The sequence below is a fragment of the Cyanistes caeruleus genome, chromosome 5 (genome assembly GCF_971803275.1).
Source record: "Cyanistes caeruleus chromosome 5, bCyaCae1.hap1.1, whole genome shotgun sequence".
In the NCBI taxonomy this organism is placed as follows: Eukaryota; Metazoa; Chordata; class Aves; order Passeriformes; family Paridae; genus Cyanistes; species Cyanistes caeruleus.
Genome location: NC_141705.1, coordinates 22973853 through 22999617, shown reverse-complemented (window position 1 = coordinate 22999617; position 25765 = coordinate 22973853). Strand labels below are relative to the sequence as shown.

At 37.3% G+C, this 25765-nt stretch overlaps 1 protein-coding gene across 4 annotated transcripts in view; it reads left to right on the top strand.

Annotated features, from left to right (window-relative positions):
* The window catches only part of SMIM14 (small integral membrane protein 14), a 56232-nt gene extending 32241 nt beyond the window's left edge, over positions 1-23991 (top strand). For all 4 annotated transcript variants that reach the window (XM_023925339.2, XM_023925338.2, XM_086888565.1 and 1 more), the window contains 3 exons: positions 11856-11904; positions 19191-19339; positions 19901-23991. In XM_023925339.2, the coding sequence (XP_023781107.1) occupies positions 11856-11904; positions 19191-19339; positions 19901-19933 (231 nt within the window). In that variant the 3' untranslated portion in view covers positions 19934-23991. The remainder of the gene's footprint in view (positions 1-11855; positions 11905-19190; positions 19340-19900) is intronic.
* The last annotated feature ends 1774 nt before the right edge of the window (positions 23992-25765 follow it).

Genomic DNA, 25765 nt, shown 5'->3' with positions numbered 1-25765 from the left:
AAAAATAACAGTAACAATTATGAACTGTGAGCAATTAGGGAAACTTGATTAGAACTCTAATAACTTTAATTTGGTTAAATCTTTTTAAGATTACACTATACATCAACTTCATTTGATGTTCTTCCCCTTGTTGATTTTCACATAGTTGTTTTTATCCCATTTTCTTTCCTAGGGCCTAAATTAATATAATTTTAAGTGACTGAGTACATCAACTGCTCAAGGCAGTTATGTGTTATTGTTATGAAGAATCTCTCTAGGATCAGGCCCTTCTTCAGGAGTTTTTTTAACAGTGTTTTAGAAAGGTGCTACTGACACAAAGGCACAGAAAATTGAGGCTTCTGTGGAGAATAGTTGTACTTTCTGTGGAGCCTTTACATCAGGCTTAGGCATCTAGCTCATAATGTCCAGTTAGAGGCACAATTTCAAAATCTTCTGAGCTCTCCCTGCTGCCCTTATATGAATGTTTGTACGTATGTTTTTTCCCAAGAAGGATTTCCTTTGTGTCCTCAACATGATGTTTGTGCCATATCCCACAGCTGTGTTGATTCTGAACCCTGAGACTACTGAACACATGCTAAAGTGGTGAGAAAGGAACCCCCAGTACCAAGTTCAGAAGTTGGCAGAAAGGAGGGTGCATGTTGGCTTTTCCTCAGGCTTGTCAGATGCAAATCTGAACCAGCACTGTTCAGAATCTTGACCCCCATTCAGCTTTTTTTTATCTTTCCATTTTTTGCTAGAAGATACTGACAGGCAATGGCACCGGTCAGTCAGTTCCCTCTGTTGTGGCTGGAGGAGTCTAGTCATGAACAGTGTGAGTTGTGTCCAAAGTTAGAAGAAATGCCACAAATGCCTGTGAGATTTTGTTCCTGGGCTGCTCCATGCAGTGTGAGGTTAGTAAAAATAGATCATTTGGAGGAACACTAGTTCCTGTGTTAGGAATGTGAACAGAGCACAGAAGAGGTGCATGCTTCTGGGCAGCCACCCAAGAGCAGTCTAACAATGTTCTGTGTAGCTGCAGGAATGGAGCTTATTGCTCAGTATCCACCTTCCAAAAAGATCATACCAATTAGCACTTGAAACTGTGAGGAGTTCCAGGGAAATTCCAGATTTCATCTCTCCTAAAAAGCAATGCAGATGCTCCTAAATATTTATAAGGCCAAATCACTAGCTAGGATAATTTAGCAGAATCTAGAAAAGAAAAGTCTCAGAAGTCTCAGTCAGCAGCCAGACTATCCTCAAGTGACCTGCTGGATGATCTCAACAGGAGACTTGCTAAGCCATTTTTGCATCTGTAACTTTTATGCTTCAGTAAGAGCTTGCCTTCTAAGTTGCTGTTTTGTCACTCAGCCTTACACAACATAAACAGAAGTTTTACTATTTGTGCTAAAAAGAACATGAGGATGTTGGTTCTCAAAATTGCTGAACCGCACAAGTCTCAATGGAGACTGGGTGCACACTACCTCTAAAAGTTGGATCCTCAAAACCCTAACTTCAAAATCATTGTGATAAACAAAGCTAAGTGATCTGTTCAGACTCTGTGTGAGAAAAAGATATCCAAATATTCTGTGTACCCAGAATGGTTCCCCATATGTATTTATTTGTTGATTCTTTTTAACCTAGATAGGTATAAAACACACCAGAATACATTTGAATGGTGTTGTAGCCGGCAGTATTCGACAGGATTTTGGAGCAAATTGTATAACAAGGTGTTTGCAATTGTCTCCAGCTGAGCACTGTAAATGCAGGAGTTCAGAGATGAGATTTAACAGAATCAAATTTAACAGAATTATAATGTAATATAGCAAATGCCCAAGTATGAAAATGTTACTTTTACGATCTTTCAATCCAGTAATGACATTGTGCAAAACCCCTATGATTGACTGTAGACTTCTTAAATTTGCATTTGAGTTAAAGAAACTAATTTTTACAGACTAATTTGTTTATACCTATTTAAACCAACACTGATAAGAATTCTAACACTGATAAGAACTAGGAATTCTGATAATGAAGAAGTTATTATATATTCAGTCATGACTATTATGTGTAGAACTGGATTTCTGTTAGAATTAACTGTTCAGGAGATCTGAATGACGCTGATATTCCAAAATCAGAAAGAGGTCAAAAAGTCTGCCTCTAGAACCTGAAGTTCTTGTTTTAATTTCCAATATGATAATTTTAACTTGTAGTTTAATTGGTATATTTACTTCAAAACTCTTAGAAAATATATGTGCCATTCAGAGTTTAATTTGTGGTTGAATACATTACTTTGGGGGTTTTATATAGCATATAGTTTAAATCTCTATTTGAAATGCAGACTTCAGTTCATCTTATAGTACAATTAATGCTTATACAATGAAAAAAACAAAAGCTAGCATAATTTAAACTCTTTTTCCTCTCTGTTGTTAGCAACACCACAGAAATTACAAGCAGGAAAGCTGTTAAAAAGTCCACCTCTTCCTTAATTATGTGGCTTGGTTATTTATCTGTCTTTCATTTTCCTTGACTAAAGCAGGGTTTTGTGTTTTGCTGGGTTTTTTTCTTCTTAATTCATAATACCATGAACATTTTATAGTCAGTCAACTGTGTATCTCTAATATGCATAATATTTTTAAAGATATTTTGCTGCTTATTAGGTTAACTTGGAGATGTTATTCATACAGAGACTTCTTGCAACCTATATATGCTTAAGTGGCTTTGAATTATTTTATGCTGAAATGTTCTATCATTTTCCTGAAGTGGATTTTTCAGGATTCTCCTTGGAGTCAAAATATGAACATTTCACATGCATACATTTCTGTATTATGATCTCCAAATATTCTTAGGAAACATTAGAAATCTAAAATTTTTGGCTGTGGCTTCACAAATATATTTTCTAGTATGTAATACCCATGGCACCATCTGTTATGACTTGATGGTATTGTGAAATAACAATATGGCTATTGTACATTGGGTTCACTATTTACTCTATGGATATAGCAGTAAATTGGGAACTTCCGTAAGAGGAAGTAAGCATAGAAGAAAAATGTCACAAGACTTTCCATGCTCTGCAGATGCACAAGACTTTTCAAAAGACAATGACAGGTTTGTTAGCTTGTATGACTTTATCTCCTGTTTAGTCTCCTCCATCTGCAAAACTTATTTTGACAAGAAGAGCTAAAGTTCAAGAACAAGGAACAACAAATGACAGCAAGTGGTTTTCTTAGGGGGGAATCTGTCAGACAAGGGGATAGTTGTTGAAAGAATCATGATGGAGGACTTTCTGTGTACCCAGTGGAAATGGTTCCTGTCTTAGTTTTGGCAAAAGACAGCAAAACCCTAGACAAGAATGATGTATTTAAACCTTTTTATTTTATCTTTTTTCACTTATTTTGCAATAAGTACAAAAAATCTGATTCCCTTATATTACTCCTCTGGGTATCAATGCTCTCTGAGTAGGCATGGCTGATCTTGGCCCAAGGGTCAGTTCAAGTTTGAAAACTAGACTGAAAATAGTTTATATGATGGTGAGAAATAATCATACATAGAGCACCTTCCATGAAGACTGAAACCTGCTTATGACTGTTTAGAATGGCCAGAAATGTCCAAGCAAACCAGTAACACACGTGACTTTGTGTCAAGTAAACATCCTTTTTCTCTCTCCTTCTGGTACAGTATTATTTGCTTTACAAAAACTGACTTCAGAATTCTCTCATACTAGGTTTTACAAAAATATGCAGTATGCTTTTTGACCCAAAACATTTTTAATTCTATAATGTAAAAGGACCCATTTTGATGAACTGCAAACAGTTCTACTTACAAACTGCTCTGGGAATTACAACCTTGTGTTTTGTCCTTCAGCAGCTAATTGCAGAGTAATGGTCCATTCTTAGTTATGTTTCTATATCAAAACTTCAGGGGATACAGAACAAATCATTCTTTATTTTAATCTCTCTTGTATTTTGATTTGTCACTAGATTTTTATAGGAAGAGTTGAAAATTCTCAAACTATTTCAGCGTAAGTGTTTCAAACACTCTTTTGTCAATCAAGTTTCTGCATAATTCTCTTAACCAGGTCATTTTAGAGTTTTACTGTTTCAAACTGGCACAGTCTGAAATAGTATCCAGCATAGCCACAAGTCTTGGCTGAAGGAGACTTTGTGTAAACAGTACAAAATAAACACAGATGACTAAAATAGATATGTGCTGAAAATGGTTGAAAAGCTCTCAAGATGTTAGCACAGCTAAGCCCAACTTAAATAGTCAGCACAAGTGGCTTTCCCTATTGATGCGGGCTTTTACTGAAAGCACACCAGAGCTATATTAAATACACTTTTGATAATTTAAAATGTCCTTTAAATATGAAGGTTGCTCTGGAGACTTCTTACAGATATTCCATAGTGTTTGCCTTCTATTTTTTTTTATATAGCAGGTGTTACTTCTGGTCTATAGTTTTTAGCCAAACATCCCAAGAGCAGGAAACTGCATTTTGCTCTTAACTTGGCCCTTTTGTCCTCTGCATTCAAGCTGGTTCAAAGAAGGCCTTTCCCAACAGCTGAACTTGAGGTTGTTCATTTGGATAGGGGAGCTGTCATTCTTCAGTGGTGCAGGGGAAAAGACTTGATGCACCTGCTTAGGCACCAGCCCAAAAGAGTAAGACACAGGGTTGGAGTGGCAGAGGGTAAGACTGTTCCTGAGTGTTCCTGCTTCACTGACTTCCATGTTTCTGCCTTTCGCTGAGCGCTTAAGGTACTGGTATTGCACAGGCTAAGGCCACAAAACTGTATTACAGAATTAATGTACTGCCAGTGCATGTCATAAGCTAGAATCTAATTCCACATCAAACAGTGCAAATGGAGACTATTTTCTAGACATGTTAAAAAAGAAAAAAACTATGAAAAGTGGTGTCCACTTGAGTCTATAAGGGGTTAAGAATCAGAACTTTTTGAACATGCCTGTCATTCTTTACATTTCCCATTCCTGAGCTTTGTAGTATGCTTGAAACTGCTCCTTAACCAATATATATTTAAAAAAAAAAAAAAGAAAAATCTCAGTCACACCTCATGATCATCTCAAGGCATGCATAGTGTATTGCAAGCAAGTACAAAAATCATGCATTGAAAATTCTTTCAGCTTGATATTCCAACAATAATTAATAGTTATAACATGTAGTATAAATGACTGAATTCTGATGATCAGATACGTGTTATGGCCATCTCTTTTGAGGAAAAAGAAGAAAATTGTGCTTTTTCTCTCAGGCCTCATGTAACTTAGAGCAAACTGTAATCTTTTGGAACTGCAAGTTCCAAGCCTTTTCCTCAAGGCTGTCTATGTGAGAGTACACTTTTCTTTTGCTAAAATGAATAATTTTGCAGAAGATACTCAACTGTTTGGTCAAAAAGCCTATACATATTTTGTTTTTATGTTTTAGATATGTTTGCAAATGTCCTGTGGGGAAATATGTATGTTACTTGTGCACATTTTCAGATGCCTCTGTTTAATATTCTGCCTCATGTGTTTGTTGTCTAGTATTTCACATATTCAGAGATGCTATGAGCTCCTTGTCATGATCTTGATCATCACTGTTTCATCATCTTTTCACTGCTAATTTATTCTGCTTTGCATTCAGTAAAAGGAGGATGTAATTGATATCATAGGTCAGCAAAATTATAAAATAATTATAAGTAAATCAGGCAATTGTGGGAAAGTGAGTGAAATGTATTTTGTAAAAGGAGGATCTATATGACACCAAGGTAAACAGCAATCCCAGAACAAATGAAAAAATGAAGAGAAGACTGTGTTCATGTCCAGATCAGGGCTCCACATTGCAGTGTTCCCTGGGACTTCTGATGCATCTTCCTCCATAAAATGTTGTGTCTTTCAAGATGAAAGTTAATGTTCTCCTTCTGTCATAACCGGCTGATGATTCTGGGTCTTAAAAGTTAATTTGTAATCTAGGAATATTATTTTGAAATGTAGTAACCATCCTTCTCTCTCACTTGCAATTGGAGAGAAAATTACTTGCCACCTTACAGGACCAGGTTCTATATTTTTATTGAAGACTGTTATTCTGTCCTTGTATGAACAATAATTTATTCCAATTCTACATATACACATAGAAGATGAAGGAGTGTGGAAGGCAGAGTTCACAAAGTTTTTCCTTGTTTGTTCCTCTAAGAGAAGCTAACGTAGTTTGAGACAATTAAATTCCATCAGTATGCCATTCTTTTCCTCTTGCTTCTCTTTGCCAGCTTGTAGTAGAATTGTGCATGTGTCATTTTTTGCATCTTTAAATCTGAACTCTTACAGATAATGCTGCAATTCAATTGCAGCCTGGCTTGTATTCAGGACTGGCATATCCTACCATAGCAATTTATTTATCATGTTTACTAGATCATTTATATAGTTTGGAAAGAATAGATGTGGCTGCCAACAAGCTTAAACAATGATTTCATTACACAGAAGCATGAGAATGCAATCAGGAGTATGTCATTGTGTTGTCATCTTCTGGCATTGTTGGAGAGCAAAAACAGAGCTTCTAGCTGATCTAAATAGCAAAAAAGTATTTTCACAAGGGATGATACTTTGCCCTCAAAGTATTTTATCAAATAAAATTTTCTATCAACAGTCTTTATGATTCCATTTTAAATTTACTTGTATTTATGGAATAAGTGACTATATCAATTAAGTTATTTGTCCTTGCTTTCTTACTTAACTGTTGTTTTCATTCCCACCATTATCCATTTTTGCAATGTTATCTTTGTACCCGTTTCATCTATTTCTTTCACACATCTCTCTGGGCTTTTATCCATCACAATTTCTTGTATGGAGGTCTTTCCTGACCTGTCTCATGAACTTATTAATTTTTCATTTTTGTCTTTTCTGAGGACTTATTTCTGCTTTGAACAGACTCAAAAGTTATTCGAAAATGTAGTTATTTTATTTATCCCTATATATTCACCTCATCTGCCATTCACACTAGACTGCACTGATAGTTGCACTTTGTTCCTTCCATTGGTCCTGTTCTTGTTTTGTTACCTCTTTAGTACACCATTTCTGGAGTTGGAAGGTGCTTTTGGACAGGGATTATGCTGCTCTTTCTCCTGAAAAATTACAAACTGGTGAGCTGTCTGATCATTGGTATCTTCCTGATATTTGTATGCTCTGTCCTTTTTTTTTTAACTCTTAAGTAATACATTTAACTGTCAAGAAAAAAAGTGTTCATACTGGATCGATATCACCGTCAGCTTTTTGCAATCCAGAACCGGTCCAACCGGGCAGCGTGGTGATAATAACAGCATGGGTTCGATGGATTTTCATGTTTGCAGAGAGACCTCGTGGTCCAAGGGCTGCAATCCAAAGACCCTAGGTATGGTGGGCTTCACAATACATAGGGTTACCTGAGGGGCAGGTATCCAGTCGTGACCAGAGGACAGGGGTTTTTGACCTTATGAGTCTAAGATAGGATAACTCCATCAGCATCTCCCCAGCACCCTGACTCCCAAGGCTTCAGGTATGTTCCCTTCATGTTAGGAACTCCATCCAGGGAGTTCCATCTTTCCCATCTAATTAGGTTCCCCCAGATAGAAACCCTGAATCTTTTTTCAGGCAGTATGCTATTAACTTTAATTTTGAAAAATAAATTGTACTAGCAGAGATTGCAGGATCAGTCCCAGAGATTGTAAGAATATTGAACTCTGGCATAGCAAACTCTGAAAACTCACCTGAAGAGTTCTACTAAACTCCTCTGAAGAGGAAGCAGAGGATTGAAGCAAGAATTACTTACTGACAGGTAACATGAGGTAGACAAAGTGTGCATTTCCTTCTCCACAGCAGGTATCTGTGATGAGCAGTGCAAACTAACTTCACTTCTTTCAAGGAAGACTGAAATTGTCCTGGTGGTTGAGGTCCCAGGTGTTAGAAAAGCAAGTTCTCTGCTTAGCTAGATGAAGCGGTTTTCACTGGGCTTACTATTTCACTTGGACTTCAGTGATTTTGTGGGGCAGCAATAAAAGTTCACACCCTGTTTTCACCACACAAAGAACACATGAAAAAAATGTACACATGAAAAAAAAAACAAAAAACAAACAAGCTTTACTTAATGTGGTGACTTCACAAAAGAGTTTTCAGAAGCCAATAGCAGTGTCCCTTTACTGTGGCTGTTCACGTTTTGTTCATGACTGGGAATTGTAAAAAGTGGGGGCTCTCATTGCTAAAAGCTGTGTCATAACATGGCCTCTGTTTAAAGAGGAGCAGCAGGACACAGGTTTCAGGTGTGCCTGATGGGTGGATGTTGTTGATCCACAAGATGGCATGTTAAAACTATCCTTGTCTCAAAGGAGCAGGATCTAAACACTGCAGTGTTAGTGTGAACTGGAGCTAAAAGCTGTATATTTTGGAAAAGGAAAAGAAAGGAAGAACAATTTCAAATTGGAACTAGGAGCTATTTGAAATGTGCCCTTTTTATTTTTGCAATGCAAAATTTGAGTGTCATGGGGAAAGAGTGAGGAAGAGCCCTTTAACCACTGGAAGTAACTTGGTTTCTTCTTTTTCTTGGTATTGTGTTGAGTTTACATTCACAATATGTCAGTAAGTGGGTACTAATTTTCTGTGATTCAGCCACTACTGCCTCTTCCAGGAACTTATCAGGGGTTTCATAGAAACCAAATACTCCTATTGACCAGAGTTCTTGTGGTTTGGGGATTATTAATTTAAATTACTTTAACTTGGGCTATTCAAGATTTTAACTGTACTTGGAGGAAATGGAAGTTCACAGTTGTATTTTAAATAATAGACATTTGTAATAAGTATTTTTACTTTTATTTTCTTTTTATTTTTACTTAGTTTGTACTGTACTAAAACTGTAAATTTTTAACTCTTCTAGCTTTCATGCTATTTACAATTTACGTTTATTTCATTTTGAACAAAAAAAAATAAAGTAGTTCATTGTTTGATTCGCACAAAGCAATTTATTTATTTTATTTATTTATTATAAATTTGAATGGCAAACTGCACAGAGAATGTTAAAATTCAGATATAATCCTTTTTATTTAAATGGAGTAAAAGAGTATAAATATTTATTTTTGTAACATTTTTTACTCTCTTCTTTTGTTGAATATGCCCTGATGTTTCACTTGTCTTAAATTTGTGTTCTTCTTAAGGGTCTATTTTCAAATATATGGAAAAAGATGAAAAGGCTGCTGCTGACTTTAGTACATGTTAGATCAGACAGTCAGCTATTAATCTTTCACTAAATTCACACTTTCACCCGCACAAGTGTGGCAAGGATCTCTGAAGTATTAATAAAATCAAAATCATTGTTAATAACATTGTCTTTAAGTATCTAGGAATTAACATATTTGAAGAATTACTTCTCTGTTCAAATTTTTCTCATCAGCTCTGTAGTGTTCCCAGTCTGAAAAACATTGAGTGTATTTGAAGTCTTTTTGAGGGTTTTGTTGAGAACAGGAAAAGTCTGATTCAACTTTTTACGATTATTCCACAAACTGTCATCCAGACTTCCCCTCAACATTGGATTAAAAAAATCTTAATACAAAGGACTATTTATTTCCAGTCCCTGATAACTGCTCTTTTTTCAATTGCTTTACTATTGAAATGTTGCACGTTTAGTTTTTCCCAACAGTTGCTACGTTCCTTAAAGGGTGTCATTGTCAAAAGAGAGCTAATTGATTTTTATTTCAGAGAAAGGCATTATCTTTCCCAGCCATTCAGTTTACGTAAGTGTTTCCTACATGTGCCAGAATAATTTCTTGTCTTTTGACTAAAGGAGTGACCACAAAGAATCAGATTTATATTGGGTTACACAGTAAGGGACCTTACTTGTTGACCTGAGTGAATTAAGAAAAAAACTCTTTTTACTGCTGCTTGTTTTTCATGATCTGCTGTTTTTCATCCCACAATGACAATATGCAGCCTCTCTGTAAACATAAGCAGCTGAGCTGTTAAAAACAGATCTGTTACCTGGCTCAGAGAACCATCCTAGAGCTTTAAAAAAGTTGTATTTGGACAGAGTGTGACACTTAGAATGGGAGATAACTGATACTGTGGCTAGAACACCACCAGGCAGTGTTCTGTATCCAGGCAAACTAGATAAGCTGTATGAGGACTTGCCATCATGGGGACACAGTGGGATAACAAGGTGCTTGTATAATGTTTCTGATCATATATCTGTTGCCCATTTTAATTCTGGTCATCTTTCTGTGTTCAGTATCTCTAAATGGTGTTCTAAGTAGGGATTATAAATTAAGCCCCTCTCAGAATTAAACTCTTACACAAACAGAAGATAATTATGTTGCTGAGTTCTTAAAAATACGGGTATAGGAATATCCAGTTTTCCCAGTTCAGAGATCTTTCAAATATTTCAGCTAGCTGCTATTGCTAAGATAAAACTTCCCCTTTGTAAATTAATTCCAATTTTATTTTAAAATAAAATGAGCTTTTATATAAGAAGGGCTGGAAATATGCATAGTTTGATAGATTTTTTTTTTCCTTTAGTAAGAAAGTATTCTGCCTGAATTTCCCTTGACGCTGTTTTTAACTATAGAAATAGATGAAAGGTTAAATCCAGCCTTCCAAATTCCTTCCTAAGAGACTTCTTTGTAGTCTCAGTAAATTTGCTGGTAAATCTTAATATATTAATGAAATAATTAATGTGATCAATCTCCAATTACACATTTTCCTTTTTCAAATGTGCCAGTCATTGACAATCTTTATGATAAAAGAAGGAGCTTATACTTTCCCAGATGTCTTCCTTCTTCAGTTCTTCATCTGTTTCCTTGATATCTTTTGCATAATATGATTACATACATTAAATCAGTAATGCCAATACAGGGGGAATGGGTTGTGTGGAAATGATCAATGTATTTCGTACATAAAGAGTATCTTTTTTTCTCTGTAACTTTTGTATATTTACACTGGTAATAAACAGATTAGCCTGTTGTGACAAAAAGTATTGGGGTTTGTGACACAAACTGTATCATGAAACCTGTGAAAAAGGAAATGTAATTTCTAATCAAAAATCAGTGTAACAATTCTGTACTTCTAAAAACTTTTACTAATAATCCATTAGTAGTTTACCTAGGCAGATGATAGAATCTGTTTCCATAGTGCTGCACATTAAATCCCATCCATTTAACATCTCTGATCCTAATAAAGAATGTGGTATCTGTCTTCCTGTTCTATCTCTGCCATCTGTAAAATAGCTGTACTGATTTGCAGGTTAGCCAGTACTGACTTCTCTTGCAGTTGGCAAGCTTACCTAGTCTCTAAATCAAATAGTCATTACAGTCATGAAAAATGTTTTAAGTTCTACCCATCAGTAAAAAGAAAAAACAGTAAAATACTTATTAAAACCTGCTTTAAAAAAAAAGGTCTTGGTGTGGGAAAATAGTAAGTACTAAGTTTAAATGTGAAATATTAATTCAACTTCTCTGTGCATAACCATTATTACAGTCTGATCATTTGTTGTGATGTAATCAAAGAGTGTTTTAATGTTACTTGATCTAGCTAATAGTGAGAACACCTCTCCATTATAAATACCAAAATATCTGTAGAGAGTATATCTGTATATAATAGCTCCTATATCACTACAGATTTTTTTTACTTAAATTTTGAAAGGTATTCAGTGGCTGAATTGGAAGCACTAACACTGTAGTCAGGTGATTTAAAGGTATTATGTAAATAGCGTTCAGAAACTATCTCCATACCTGGGATTCTTGACATACCATAAGCCAAGTGTGATCCAGTAAAGGATCAGTTATACTTGAACTTTACTCTGACAATATGTTAAATCCTGATTTCAGTAACAGCCAGCCGAGACATATTGTTAAGTGTCACGCTTTTGTTTTTTTCTGTTTCAGCTGAGACAATCCCAGTCATACTGCACAGACACAGAATGCCTTCAGGAATGTGAGTAACTGTTCATATCAGGTTCATGGAACTAACATGAACAGCAGTAATTAAAACACAGTCTGACTGTTCTTTAAAATGCAGCAGTTGATTTAATGTTATAGGAACATATTACATTAAATCAAATACTACAGTAATAAAATTGATATGCTGGGGAGGTAGTTTCTGAGAATCTGTGATGAGCATTTGTACATTAGAAGCAACATTGATGAGAAGCCCGAAGGTACCAATAAAACAGCATAACCATTAATCAGGCCCCAAGTATTACTGAATCTTATTGTTAGCCTCCAAATATGATGATTTGAGGGGAAAATTTGGAAAGGTGCTTTGTTTGTCCTCCTCAGATTCAGAGCAGCCTAACCAATGAAGACTAGATACTGAGCACAAGATACACAGACACACACGTGTTCACAGCTGAGGCTGGGTGATGTACTGTCAGTACTGTGATCTCTCTACTACACTGTGAGGAAGAGGAAGCTCTGACTCATAAGCTGACATACACCATGACTGCATCTCTGTTGATTTGGTGCCTGTGTAGTTAATGAAGCAGAGCACTGATCTGTACACTTCCTTGGAATTCATTGTGAAATGCATCAAAAAACCTCTCCCAAACAGTGAACAGTACTAGGTCAGTCAAACATTACCAGAATCATCAGTGAAGCATAGCTGTGGGGAAGTTATGCAGTAATGTAAGCATGCCCTGAGGCATTGAGACACTCCCTGATAAAATTTCTGTGAGCTAGAGGGAATGTTGTCAAATGTTCCTAAGTAAAAGTGAAGGGGATCTGTTTTTCCTATATCAACTTTACCAACTGAGCACTCACTCAGCTTGCATCAGGACTGCTGTAATGCTTTAAGGGAGCAGCAAGCACCTGAGCAGTGTTCTTATAAGCAAGACCTGCTTGTGCCTGTGTCTTTTACAGGTCTAGGAGCAGTGCAAGCAAGGTTTCCAGCATCTTGGAGAGAGTGCATGCCTTCATTCACCCTTATGTTCCTACCTCTTCACTTCCCTGTAAAACCTGTTTAGAGATGGGCATCCAGCTCAGAGTTGACTGGGCTCTGCCACTATGAAACAGTCCCAGATTCAGTGCCATGAATGAAGGGGAAAAACTGAGCTGTCCCACATAATGCCTGAGGAAAAGATGGTGTGGTGCACATGTGCTGTATAGTGCTGCTGGTTTACTCTTCTTTTATGGGCTTTGCAAGTTACACTGTCTGTGACTTCCATCACTCCTCTTCCAAATACACCTGTCCAAGGGCAGACTTTTTAGTCTCCCACACCTTAGACTTCTGTGTAGATTTTCTAATCACAGGCATGTGGGAGAGAGAAAGAGGCAGATGATGGGAGATAGAATATTTTCTATATTAGAAGGAGGCACAGGCAGAGTGTGGAGCTTTCTGAGCTTTAGTCCTCTGTCAAAACCAAGCCATGGTAGGTCATTCTCAGTCTTGCCTTGGGAGTCTTGGGCCATCATATTTATGAAGCTTTTAGGCTAAAGACTATGTAAATGAGTAAGTTCTGGTATGTGTGGGCACAAAGCTTGTGGGATAGCTTTAATGTTACCAAGCTGTAGTACAGTGGGGATTTGAATGGTTTGCAAGAAATAGCTTTCCATTCTGAGATTCTTGCAATAACTGACTGGGCAGATGCAAGCAATTTGGCAGTAATTGTTCCAAACCAGTGGTTTCTTTCAAAAACCAAAGCAAAAATTACAGAGTAAATCTTTTCCTATGTTATTATACTGCCTTAAATGTAGTTCTAGCAAAGGTATTTTTCTGCTGATGCAACAGTACAGCCCTGCGTATTTGCCACATTATTTTGTGGTGCTTCTGTAATGCTGTGCTTGTGCCAGACTGTAAGATCCCGGGAGTCAAAGGCAAAAACAAACAGATTGAGCCTGAAGAAGCTTCTAGAGATGTTTTCAAAAACATATTAAAATAGTTCTGGCCAGTCTTTTGTCCATTGCTTCATCCTGTTTTTATGAGCTGTACAGTGATGAGCTTACGTTTGAGGTGAGTCTTCTCTTCCCTAGGTCTCACAGCTCTATTTCCTGTTACTTGCTGACTTTGATTCCTCGTTTCAGAATCTCAATATGAACAAGTTTGTTTCACTCTCACCAATTCACTCATTTTTGGAATTTGGTCTTCCTTCTGGAAGCACAGCTGGGAATGTTGTCACACACAGATTCTTAAGTTGCAAGGTTGTGGAATAACTGATGAGATGTGTATGGTTTTGTTTTGAGAGACATCAGGGCTGGGGTTCAGCCAATGTTACAGCAGCATCATGTGTTGTGCTGCTGCTACCAGCTGGAAATTTTCAGAAACACCCTCTGTTGATTCTTCCTGAGCATGCTTTGTTTTTTCAACCCTTGATTTCAGCTCTTTTTTTCTTTTGTTTTTTTGAGCCATATCAAGGCAGTAGTACCAGGTCTCCCTCATTCAGTTTTTTGTGTTATTATCTATAAATTCTTACTTACAGTTATTGGCACCATTATGTCATAGTGAGTTCCCCGACGAATTTTCTGCCATGGTCAGGACCAGTGTTTTTGGATTTAGGCAGAGGAAGGTACGAGCATCGATTCAATAAACATTTGGGCACTCTGCTTGATAGCTCTTCATCTGCTGGTTCTCCATCAGAATATCTGCTGTGACATTAAAGCATGTGTCAGAGTCTGATGATTGTTCCCTCCATTTCAGTGGGTGCCTTGCAGAAAAGAAAAGGCTCTAAGTTTTGAATAGGCAACACATTTAATGTTCTGTTGAGATTGTTATTGCTCAGCAACTCGGAAGATCTTAGAGTTTCCCTTGAAATGATGAATAAGAGCGATAATTCTTTTCTGAATTCTGTCTAATGCAAGTGGAGCACAGAGGTTCTCTGACATGTGGCAGTTGCAACATCAGCGGTTCATCCAAACTAGGGAGGATCCCAGCTGGTACTGATCTGCTCTGGTGGCTCATGGCCCTTCACAGTCAGCCTTCTGTGTCAAAGGAAATGAGGTACTACTGCCTGAGTTTTCTCTGTGTTCTAGCAATTCCCAGATGTTGTGACCTCAATTTACCACATTCATATTTTCAGCACTATTCTCAGTGCTCTGCTAGGTTGTAATGTGGTCAGAGATTACTTTCTCAAATGTTGCCTACTCTACTTGCAAATTTTTATGCAATTTAAAATGAATATACATCTGTGATTCATCGTGATTTGTATTCATCTAAGGCAGTCACAGCAGCCTAACCTAACTTGAAATGTCTGCCAGCTCTTCCCTCCCTTTTCTGGGAATTCCCTTCTCCCTTCCTCTGCTCAAGTCCATTTTGCCTTTCTTTGGGTTCCTTATCCCTGCAGCTTGCAGGCATTATCTGCTGAAGGTCCCACAGGCTCTTTGTCATCCCTGATGATTCACTTCTAAAATCCCTCTCTTCATACAGTTTTGTACCTTTCCTTCACAGAACAAGAAGCAAGGCTTAAAGCACCATGAAAAGAAGACATAAGTCAGAGAGCATGCTTTTGCCTTCCTGCATGCAGATGTTTAACAGTTTTTACCAGGGTCAATCTGTTTGTACTCCAAAAGAAGTATACTTCTACCATGAGAGGGCAGACAAAAAGCACCACATACACTTTTACAGTAAAAGAAATTAAATTTCTCCTCTTTCTTTAGAGAGAGTACAACCTCACTCTGAAGGCAAAATTGCAGTTTAAGAGAACTAAATTCATGTAAGGGTATTTAACATGGGCACTTAGTAGTCTTAATATTGTTTTCTTGAGATGTCAGTTGCACAATCAGGAATTGGTTGGCCTTTAATCTTTAAAACTGTTTTTACAAAATTCATCATTTTAATAGCTGTTACTGCCTTCTAGAACCTCAAATAATCTTCAAACATCTGTCACAATTTTTTTTTTTTCTAATTCCCCTTCCTTTCTGAGAGAAGACTAGTTTGTGTGGCCTAGTCTATGCTTCTGTAGGAAAAAGCAAGTCCAAAAACTGTATCTCATACATGAAGCAACAGATGAGATTCACCATAGTCTCTAACTCTTGTAGGAGTTAATCTCACAATCTCAGACCAGCTCCTCATCAAGCTTTCTCCTGCAGAGAGATAATTCAGCCATACTGTAAAAAAATAAAAAAATAAAAAAATATTCCAGGTAACCACAGGGTCAGAACTGCTCACAGGCGTCATTCAGAAGTGTGTGGGTATATATGTAAGCCAAACCCAGGGGACCAGATACTCTGAAAATAAAGACCTTGAGCTGGATTCAGTGTTGCATGAAAAGGTAGGTTAGAGACTATGTGACATGTCTCTCAGTGACATGGGAATATGTACTGTTAAATTCTGTTCTAATTGGTGTCTCTGGAGCATTGGAGATAAATAACCAGATCCATCCATCAAACTGTGTGGTGGCAGGAACATTCATCTCAGACCAGGACAATCTTCTATCCATCTGAAAATATTAGAAAATACCATTCACAGGTACTCTTAGAGGATAACCTTTATTCTTCAAGGAATCAAAACATCACTTGTAAATTACTTGCAAAAAAATACCAGTTACAGATAAAGGCACTGTGACTGCAAACTCTTAGTAACAGGACTTTTTTTTTTTCTTCTGCTCATCACCATGAATTCCATGGTGCTTGTTTGCACCTTCACTCAACTGTTCTTTATCCATAAGCTGGTTTTATTTGACTATTTTGTGGATGATCTCAGGGATGGAGGTCTTTGTAGCAAGATTGTTGTCTCCTACATATTACTGCTTCTGGTAGCTGAAATAGTTGCCTGTCTGTTCTCTTGATTTGTGATGCAAAGCTTTGAAAAGTTGGATTCAACCCCAGCTATGTGAAATTTTGCTTATCCTCTTCCCCATAAGAGATTAAAATAACAGAATCTGAAATATCTCACATCCTTACTAAAGCACAGGGTTATTTGTGAGAGATGTGGGTTTAACAGTTCTTGAAAAGTATAAACATTGTTGTGTCTGTTTTAGTGTCTGGCATGCCTTCAGTAGGTAGTGAAGGGCCAGTTAGTTCAGAACATGTTTCAGCACATTTGGTTCCATGTGAATTGTATTACCACACAGGCTGGAAGAAACTGTGTCTTGCAAGGAATGCCTGTGGTTTCCCTCTGTGGTCCCTTATGCTCCCTTCCCTCACCTGTAGCATGACCTGATCTGGCATCATTTGCTTACCCCAACTTTTGCCTAACCACCACAGACTCTAAGTGCGCTAATGTTGAGGAAAATTTCTAGAAGGCAGTCGGACTAGTCCATTTATCTGCATTGTATGGGGAATCCTGACTAACAAGTCATGTGAATTTTCAGTCTTCTGCCAGAAATATTTGCCAAAGCAGGTACCTAAGGCCTTCTTGTTGCTGAAGGTAGTCTCAGAATGGCTATTAATGTTGTCTGGAAGCCCCAAAATAAAGCAAAGATTTTCAAAGGTTTAAAATATTGACATATGCTGCTGATAATAATATTTTTGTCAACAAAACTGAAGGCCTAAACTCTTACCTTCACAATTCCATATGCTTTCAAAATCAATAAAAGCTGCAGCATTCTTACTTATTTTCTGTGCACTATGCTGCCTCCTCATATATAAAGCCCTTTGTTCACTCAGATTTTCAAAAGAATTCTCACTTGTAATTGCATATTAATCATAAAATTCCTCTACATTCGCAATTTATTGAGTTTTGAAATGTCTCTGTTTTGGACATTTAAAAGGCTAAAGCAGTTTCATTTGCTCATATATGTAAATGGTGGTGTTTGTGCTGTGAGAAGCATGAACTTCATAGTTCATGACAAAATGCATAGTTTTTTTTTCTTATTTGACATTTTTGAGTGCATTTGATGTCAGTAAAGGACATCGATCCAACAGCCCTATCTCATGAAGGCTAATACCCAGAGCAGCAGTGTGGAGAATGGCATAGGTGTAAGCTTCCCTGCAGGGCCCCTCTGCTGTGTTATGAACAAATCCTTTCCATGGAAGAGCCTCTGTTAGCAATGCTACCCAGGATGACATTAATCGGGGTGGTTCTTTGGTATCAGCATTAACCTTCAAGTAAATTATTCCAGCAGGGTGTAAGTTATCAAGTAAATGTTAAATAAGAACAATCCAATCAATACTGAATCCAGACTTGACTCCATGATCAGGTGATACACATAAGACAACTTGAAAATATGACAGATACAAGTAACTCTGTGGAGTTTTCTGAATGTTAAAATTTTCATCTTGAGTAATAAAATAGAGGTCTTCTCTTTCTGAAGGTTAATCATTATAGCTTTGAACTAATTCCTCTGTATCAATTGATAATCTAGATCATTAATGAAGATGTTAGGCCTTTAATACTATGATAAATGGATTCATGTTAAGTACTGTAGGTAATTTGCAATACATGGGTTTACACTTCAGCTGACAAGATTAGTTACTGTTTGATTACTTGAAGTTATGTTTCAGAGGAGAAAAGTTGTTTTAAAATGTGCAGGTATTTGCAAGAGTTTCTTGATCTAAACACATAAACCAGCTGTTTCCAGCCTGAAGGTATTTTCTTAAATTTACTTCCATGTGTTGATGTTGCAGGAATAATTTATGGAAATTTTATGTAAAATTTTTGTATTGCATTCCCAGGCTTCACTTTGGAATATATCTCTGCAGCATTTTTTCCCCTCCTGCCAGATATGTTGCTGGCAGAAATACCGCATGATCTGGATGATCAGTCGTGGAGATTTGGCGTATTGACATTGAAACATCTTCAAACAAACTCTCAAATAACTTGGAGTCAAGAAATTGATTACCATTAGTTTGCTCCCTTCTTGCTAGAATTAACATGTTCTCTGTGTGAGGCCTAACAATGGAGCCTAAACTTTTACCACTTTAGTCTTACTGTTTTATTTGTTTGAGGCAAAAAACTAAAGTTCAACATGCATATGGGCGGTTTTCCTACATAAGTATATTTTGCATCAAGTTTGATTTCTTAAAAATCAATTTTAACTTCTTAAATGTGAAGAGTGTGTTTATCATCTCCAGTTCACTAGGAGTTAACATGAACTAAGAAATATTCATGATAGTTCTGAGCATACCAGTGAAATGTTATGAAATAGATAATTCTCTTTTCAAATGGATAAGAAATGTGATTTTAAAAAAAACCAGTAATACTATCTCAAAGCCAAAATGAGGGACTAATCAGAACACTCCACTAAAAAATATTTCAGGGATTTTTTTATGAGATTGCATTTTTGTTTTCACTTGGGGAAAAGAACTGTGCTGTTACTCTGTTATAACTTGAATTTTCTTCCTCTGTAGTGCCAGGACCAAACTCCTCCGGTGACAATGGCATCAGCTTTGCCATGATAATGATGGCCTGGGTTGTGATTGCACTTGTCTTGTTCTTACTGAGACCTAGTAATCTAAGACGATCAAACACAGCCAGAAAGGCAACCAGCCAACACAATGTAAGTGCATCTTCAAGTGCCCTGCAGAGAGATTCTATAATAGCTTAAATCTATTTTATGTGATTTTATACATCATACACACTGTTTCCAAGTAATTTTTTTCCCCATTTTTTCCCCTCTATTTTCTTGGAACTCCATTAAAAATTAAAACGAGTTGAACCAAAGTGAAAGGAATCATGAAGGCTAAGTGTAAGGCTTGCTGTAGAATGGAACAGGTGCAGTGTCCTCTGGACACTGTCTGTCCCTGGTTGAAACTGCCTCCTACCTTCTTAGGTAAAAGGGGTCAAGCACAGCTTTAAACAAAATTACAGCATGATACTTTAAGAAGGGTGATCTTTGTCCTAGATGTGGAGTCATGAAAAAATCTCAGTTTATACAGGGAAAAGTAAAGTTTTTTAATGCTCATTTGCTCTTAATTAATTTAAGAGATATTGAAAAAACATGAAAGAAAACATAATGCAACACTTCTGAGTTCTTCTACTGCTAAATCCTCCTATGTGAAGCACTGTTTCTAATTCTGTACCTGCTTTTTTTTTTCCTTTCCTCCTTTCTTCTCCCAAGGGACAAGAACCACCAGCCCCACCAGTGGACTAGAGCATTCAGTATTGGAAAAGTTCAGCAGCTAAAACCTTGCACGACCAAATGAACGAAGTGACCAGATTACTCTTAAACCGCACTCAATATGGTTTCCTTTTCTCATTTATATAGAGCAGAGTTATCAATCAGCAGTAATCTTCATGAACTGCTTTTAGTGACTTCAATTTTAAGTTAATTTTTGCTTTGTATGTTACTACAATTCCTATAAGATTGTAATTTGAATAATGGTAAGGCATTGCAGGGGTTTTTTGGTTGTTACTGTTACTGTGGACATTCCACTCAGTCTCTTTCTATTACAGTGATCCTAATTTCTTTGCCATGATTTCTGATAAGCATTGAACGAAAAAGAAAATCCCAGTCCATCTGTAAGAATGAAAGGTTACTGACCTTTCTTCAGATTAATTCGTACTACTTCTCTAGTATGCTTTTGAGAGTTATATTGTGGTTGGAATTACATAGTTATGTCCTGAAAAATAGAAATTGTTTTATATTTGCCCTGGTTTCAGAGCAGCTTTTCTTCTGGTGTTTGGACCACTAACACAGTTTCCAGGATTGCTGGCAAAAGCATGGATTGTCCACCAGAATTATACTGTGTGTGTGTGTGTGTGTGTGTGCATGCGTGTGCGCGCATGCACACATATGTAAGTGAATGTGATGATTGCCACTGTCAAAGTTTTGATCTATATATTGGGAACTTTACACAAAAGATTATATCACCAAAAAAGTTAATTTAGCCATTTTCATTAATAAATTGTATGTCTTATTCAATACATTGTCAAAAAAACATACTCTAAACCCAGGTGTGTTTACTTGATCCAATGATAAATTTAGTAAGAAGAACCTGGTAAAATTTTCTGTTCTGGCATAGTCTTTTCATAATTGGTACCTTAAGAAGTTTTCAGCCATGATGTAATGTGTACTGGACAGGATTAAATCAGACTAAGAAGTTATCACAGTTACCAACTTTTGGTATACAACATATACTGGATTATTCAATTTTTTTCACCTGTATGTTATCAGCAATTCTTAACATTTCATCCTTACGTACTAGTAATTGTAGAATAACAAACTTGCAGGTGACTACATATGACATGTCTCTTCCCTCTAATATTTGTCTGTATGCGTGTATGTTCAAATGCGTGTATGTGTGGCTGTGCACACACCTGTGCACATCTCCCATTATGGCAAATGGGAATTACTTTTTTTATGTACATTTATTTAAGAACATTTTAAAGATGTACAGAAAAGCAACACTGTATATTTTTCTTGTTCAATTTGAAAAATTGATCAGAATAATGTAAAGAACATTTTTATGTTACCAACATAAAACTTCTTTCCTTAAAGGTCAGTAGAACAGACATACAGGAATTCTAAACCTTAGTCTACAAACCTTTATTTCATGAGGATTTCAGTTATGGAGCTGAAGGAACCAATTGTTAAAGTTCAAAAAGGTTTGTATTAATGGGGTTGTCTTGGTTTGAAAGACAGGTGTCTCCTAAGGAAGGCAGAAGCCTCCCTTGGAATGGAAAATGTAAACCCCTTCCCTCCAAATTATTATAATTTTGATATTAAGGGGCTCTCAGGCAAAGATATGGGAATAGGAATAACAGATCTTTACTAGTATGCACAATAACGCAAACAAACAGCAACAACAGCTCTGGCATTAGCCCCAAACAGAACAGGACCCGGTGACCCTTCCCGGCTGCAGCAATTTCCCCTCGTGCAGTTCCGGGCACGGCCGACAGGGGCGCTGGTGGCTCCCGGCCGGACAGGGCAGGGGCGGGGATTCCCCCGCGCCGGCAGGGGGCGCTGTGGTGCGGGCTCGGGCCACACGCGGTAATGGCGGCTCGGCCGGGACGGGAAGGGATGGGAGAGAGGCTTTGCTGCACAAACCCCCCTGGGACATCGATCCCGGGCCCCTGCAGGACTCTCGGGAGCAGCAAGCAGGGCCGGCAAGGTGTCTCGGCAGGCAGGGCACGCGGGGCTACAGTGCAGCGAAAGCTCGGAGCAGCGCCGAAGATGCGGCGGGGGCGAGGCAGCGGCAGCCCGGCTCCCAGCAGGGCATGGAGAGGCGAGCTCAGGATCCCGGGCAGCCGAGCAGATGGTGAAAAGTCCCTCTTTTAGTGAGGTAGGTGTTAATAAGGTCTCAGTTCAGTGGCTGCCCTCACGAGCAGAGGCTCACCCCACGGCAGAAGAAGCAGCTCTGGGCTGGGCTCCGCCGGCAGCCCGTCTGAAGCCTAGAGAGAGACAGAGAAGAGTGTGTCCTCCTCCCCTGAGCTTGGCCACTTCTTTTATATTTCTTAAGTACCCAGTTGTTAGTGTTTCCTAGCAACTTATGGGCAAAAATAAGTAAGAAGGAACAAAAGGAAAGAAACCTAACCCCCAACAGGGCTCTAACAAAAATCTCACATCAGATCCCTTGGTTGACAGAGGCAGGATTTTTTCTCTTCAGGGTAAATGATGAGCAAGCTAAGCCTCCTTATAAAGGTACAGTGTCTCAAGAAGGGTTTCTGTGATTTGATGTAATTGACATTTGAATTTCTGTGGAATAGTGTGCTTCTAAGCATAGGATCATGTTTAAAAAAAAATAAATAACATTATCGGGCCAGGTGCTCTCAGCAACATCAGTGCAGTGCCATGTAAAGCAGTGAAACTGCTGGGGAGAAGCTAAGAGAATTTGTCCCATTATGTCTAATAATATACAGGCCATAAACACTGTGTAAAGTTGTCACTGGGACAAGCACTCTGCCTGTGCTTGCTTTTTGCCTTCCATGTACATTTATGTTTGGGATACTGTTCAGAACAGGTAATACAGCATCATTTTTTTGAACCCACAAGGAAACATATATAATCTTCCACACTGACCTTTTTTCTCTAAGGATTTTTGGCCACAATTCTTCACTACTGGAAGCATAAAACAAGCTTCCAATTGATTAAAAAGCCAACTGAAACAGGCTTATATTCAGAGAGAGCACTACTCCTCATCCTGTTGAGAGTTGGTGAGATTTACAGGAGATGGTCCTCACTTGTGAGGATCAGTCTCACTTAAATGTCTGTTTATGTATTTATAAACCTTACGTGCACCCAGCTCTAAGAGTCTTGGCAAGTGAACTTTTTGTTCAGAGGGATGTTGTGGTTTACCTTTAAATGAAATGTCTTTGCTTGAAATTCCTTTAATTGTCCCAGTGATTTTATACATGTATGCTTTCCTCATGTAAATTGCTATTTTAAATTTTCTATGTAAAAGAAAAAAAAATTGGAAATATTTTATTGTAAAATGTTTTACTAAAGAGCCTGGCCACTATCCCACATCAAAATCTCTGCCTTTTAAATTCAGATACTCTCTCCAAGATACAAATTTCAGATCAGCACTCTTAATTAAAATAAAAGTAACTAACCATAGGACTGTATTTTGCCACTCTTATTTGTGTTAAGTAGTGCCTTACTCATCAAGTAGTTGCATTGAAGTTTGTGGAACTACTCTGAGATAATGTACTAGTAGCAGCTTTAGTAAGGGTGGCAGAAATCTGGCCTTTAGTGATGTAATTTGTGATTAAATAATTGTATCATGGTTTCAGATGTTTATGGTAAATTCTGGGAAGTGTGGAAGAGATTAGTGGTATGCAAAGCTCTAGGATATGATCAGTTCTGTAATGATGGATTTAAGCTTGGTTAGTAAGAGATGCAAGTTGTAGCAACTTGGGAAATATGGAGAGAAATTTACAATTATACCTTAACTTTGTTAAAACAATAGTATTTTTAGAGTCTGCTTAACACAATTACTATACTCTGAAATGAGAAATCATATGTGTATTCATGCACTGCCTGCAGATCACTTAGCCTTGTAATACTCATGGTTGAAAAAGGAAGAGTGATGATGTCATGTACGTAATGTAAATTGGTGGTTTCAAATATCTGAATTATGCCAAACAAAAAATCATCTGTGCCATTTGCAGTTTCTTAGTAATCTTTTACTGAGTACTTGGATTGGGATAAAGGGCTTGTACTATGCACTTTTTATTGACTTAACAAAATAAATAGCAATCATTAGTAAACTTTTGTCTTTGTCTTTCAGTTTTTATATAGGATACAGGACTGCACCATCCTATCATTTTTTAAGGTAATTTGAAATCCTCTAAAAATAAGAATCAGTAAAAATAGTGTGTCACCTGTGTAACTTCTAAAACGCTCTAAAATTCTAACTTTTCTAATGGACTGTTGTCTACTGTATGTATCTCAAGCAAGACAACAAATGAAAAGCAGTTTCCAAGTTTAAGATACTTTGATGGCCAACATGGATGCCTCTTCCTTTTGCTCTTTGAAGTAGTTAAGCAATGTAGAAATTTAGAAATAATACAGTAAGAAAAGTACTGACAAATATGCTGATTGTGTTGCTTTGTTTTAGATCAAATCCTACTACTTTGGGATTTGCAATCTATTTTCTAGTTCTAGATCTTGGCAGTGTTGCACCCAGAGCTTCTCTGAGGAAGGAAGACGCTGCAATGGCTCTGAGTGTGTAGGAGTAGGAGAGACCTGCTGCTTCCTCACTGTTCCCATGAAGTGCAGCACTCTTCTCTGGAAGCAGAGCACAAAATTCTGAGCACTGCCTCAACTCACAGCAACTCAGATCCCTCATTAGGGACTCCTGTGTTAATGTGAGGAAGAAAAGGAGAACCGGGAGAGCATTAGGGTTTAAAATAATATACAGCCATCCAGAGATAGTGATAATAAATACCAAAGAATCAGAAACAAAACCAGAGTAATAATAACAACAATAAGTAAAAAATGTTTTAGGCATTTGAGTCAATCTAGATAGTACAAGATCTTAATCAGATACCATTAGTGTCTGCTCATCAAAATTTACCTTTTTAATCAAACATGAGATTATAAATAGCCCCTAAAACTAAAGCTAAACTTTTAAGTACACTTGTTAAAATGTTTGCCAAGGATGCATATGCCTATTGAGAAAAGTGATGCAGAAAGGAAATTGCCACAAATCTAAATTCATATTGTTGAATGGGTATGTACAAGGCCTAGCTGTTGAAGATCACCAGGTAATTTGAAATTACTCTACCCTAAAGCCTAAAAAAAACTTATGCTATCTAGAATATTTGGGAAAAATACACCAAATCATTGTAGCAAAATAGTCCATTAAGTGGATTCCTTGCAAAAATAGACTACACACATCCTCTTCTCCTTTGCTTTATTTATTCAGTACCAGCCAACTGCCTACACTGCCATTCACTGCAAAGATCTGGACCTTGGGGTAGAGGAAGATACAGAATATTCCATGCTAAACCAAATCCTCACTTGTGAAACAACACAACTCTTACCAGCTTCTAGGCAATATCAGCTGAAGATTTGTGTGTTCATTTAAAAAAAAGGAACTGAACACTAGTGTCAAAATTGCCAACTCCCATAGCAGACACTTTGTAGATAAATATAATAACTAGTAGGATCTGGCTTCCACATTACCTTTTTAACATCTGCAGGTCAGAGCATTGGCCAGAGGGGGTGTCTGAAACAAATGGACCCCAATATTTGGCAATACATATTAATTCACCATATATACAGCTTTTTAAAGATTTCATTCTTGCTTTTATGGAAAGTGTTATTGTAAAATACTTATTGAAACTATAGCAATAATTTATAATCAAGGATCACACGTAGCAAGGTTTAAGAAAAAAGTCCTTTGCATTTATTGGCTTTGTTGTTACCTCTTCCCAGCTATAACTGATGAAAAAAGGAGTAATTTTTGTGACTATGTAGTTTTCAGACTTATAATTAGTTTCAAATTAATTTCTTCTGCTGTAAATCTGTCCTTAAAAT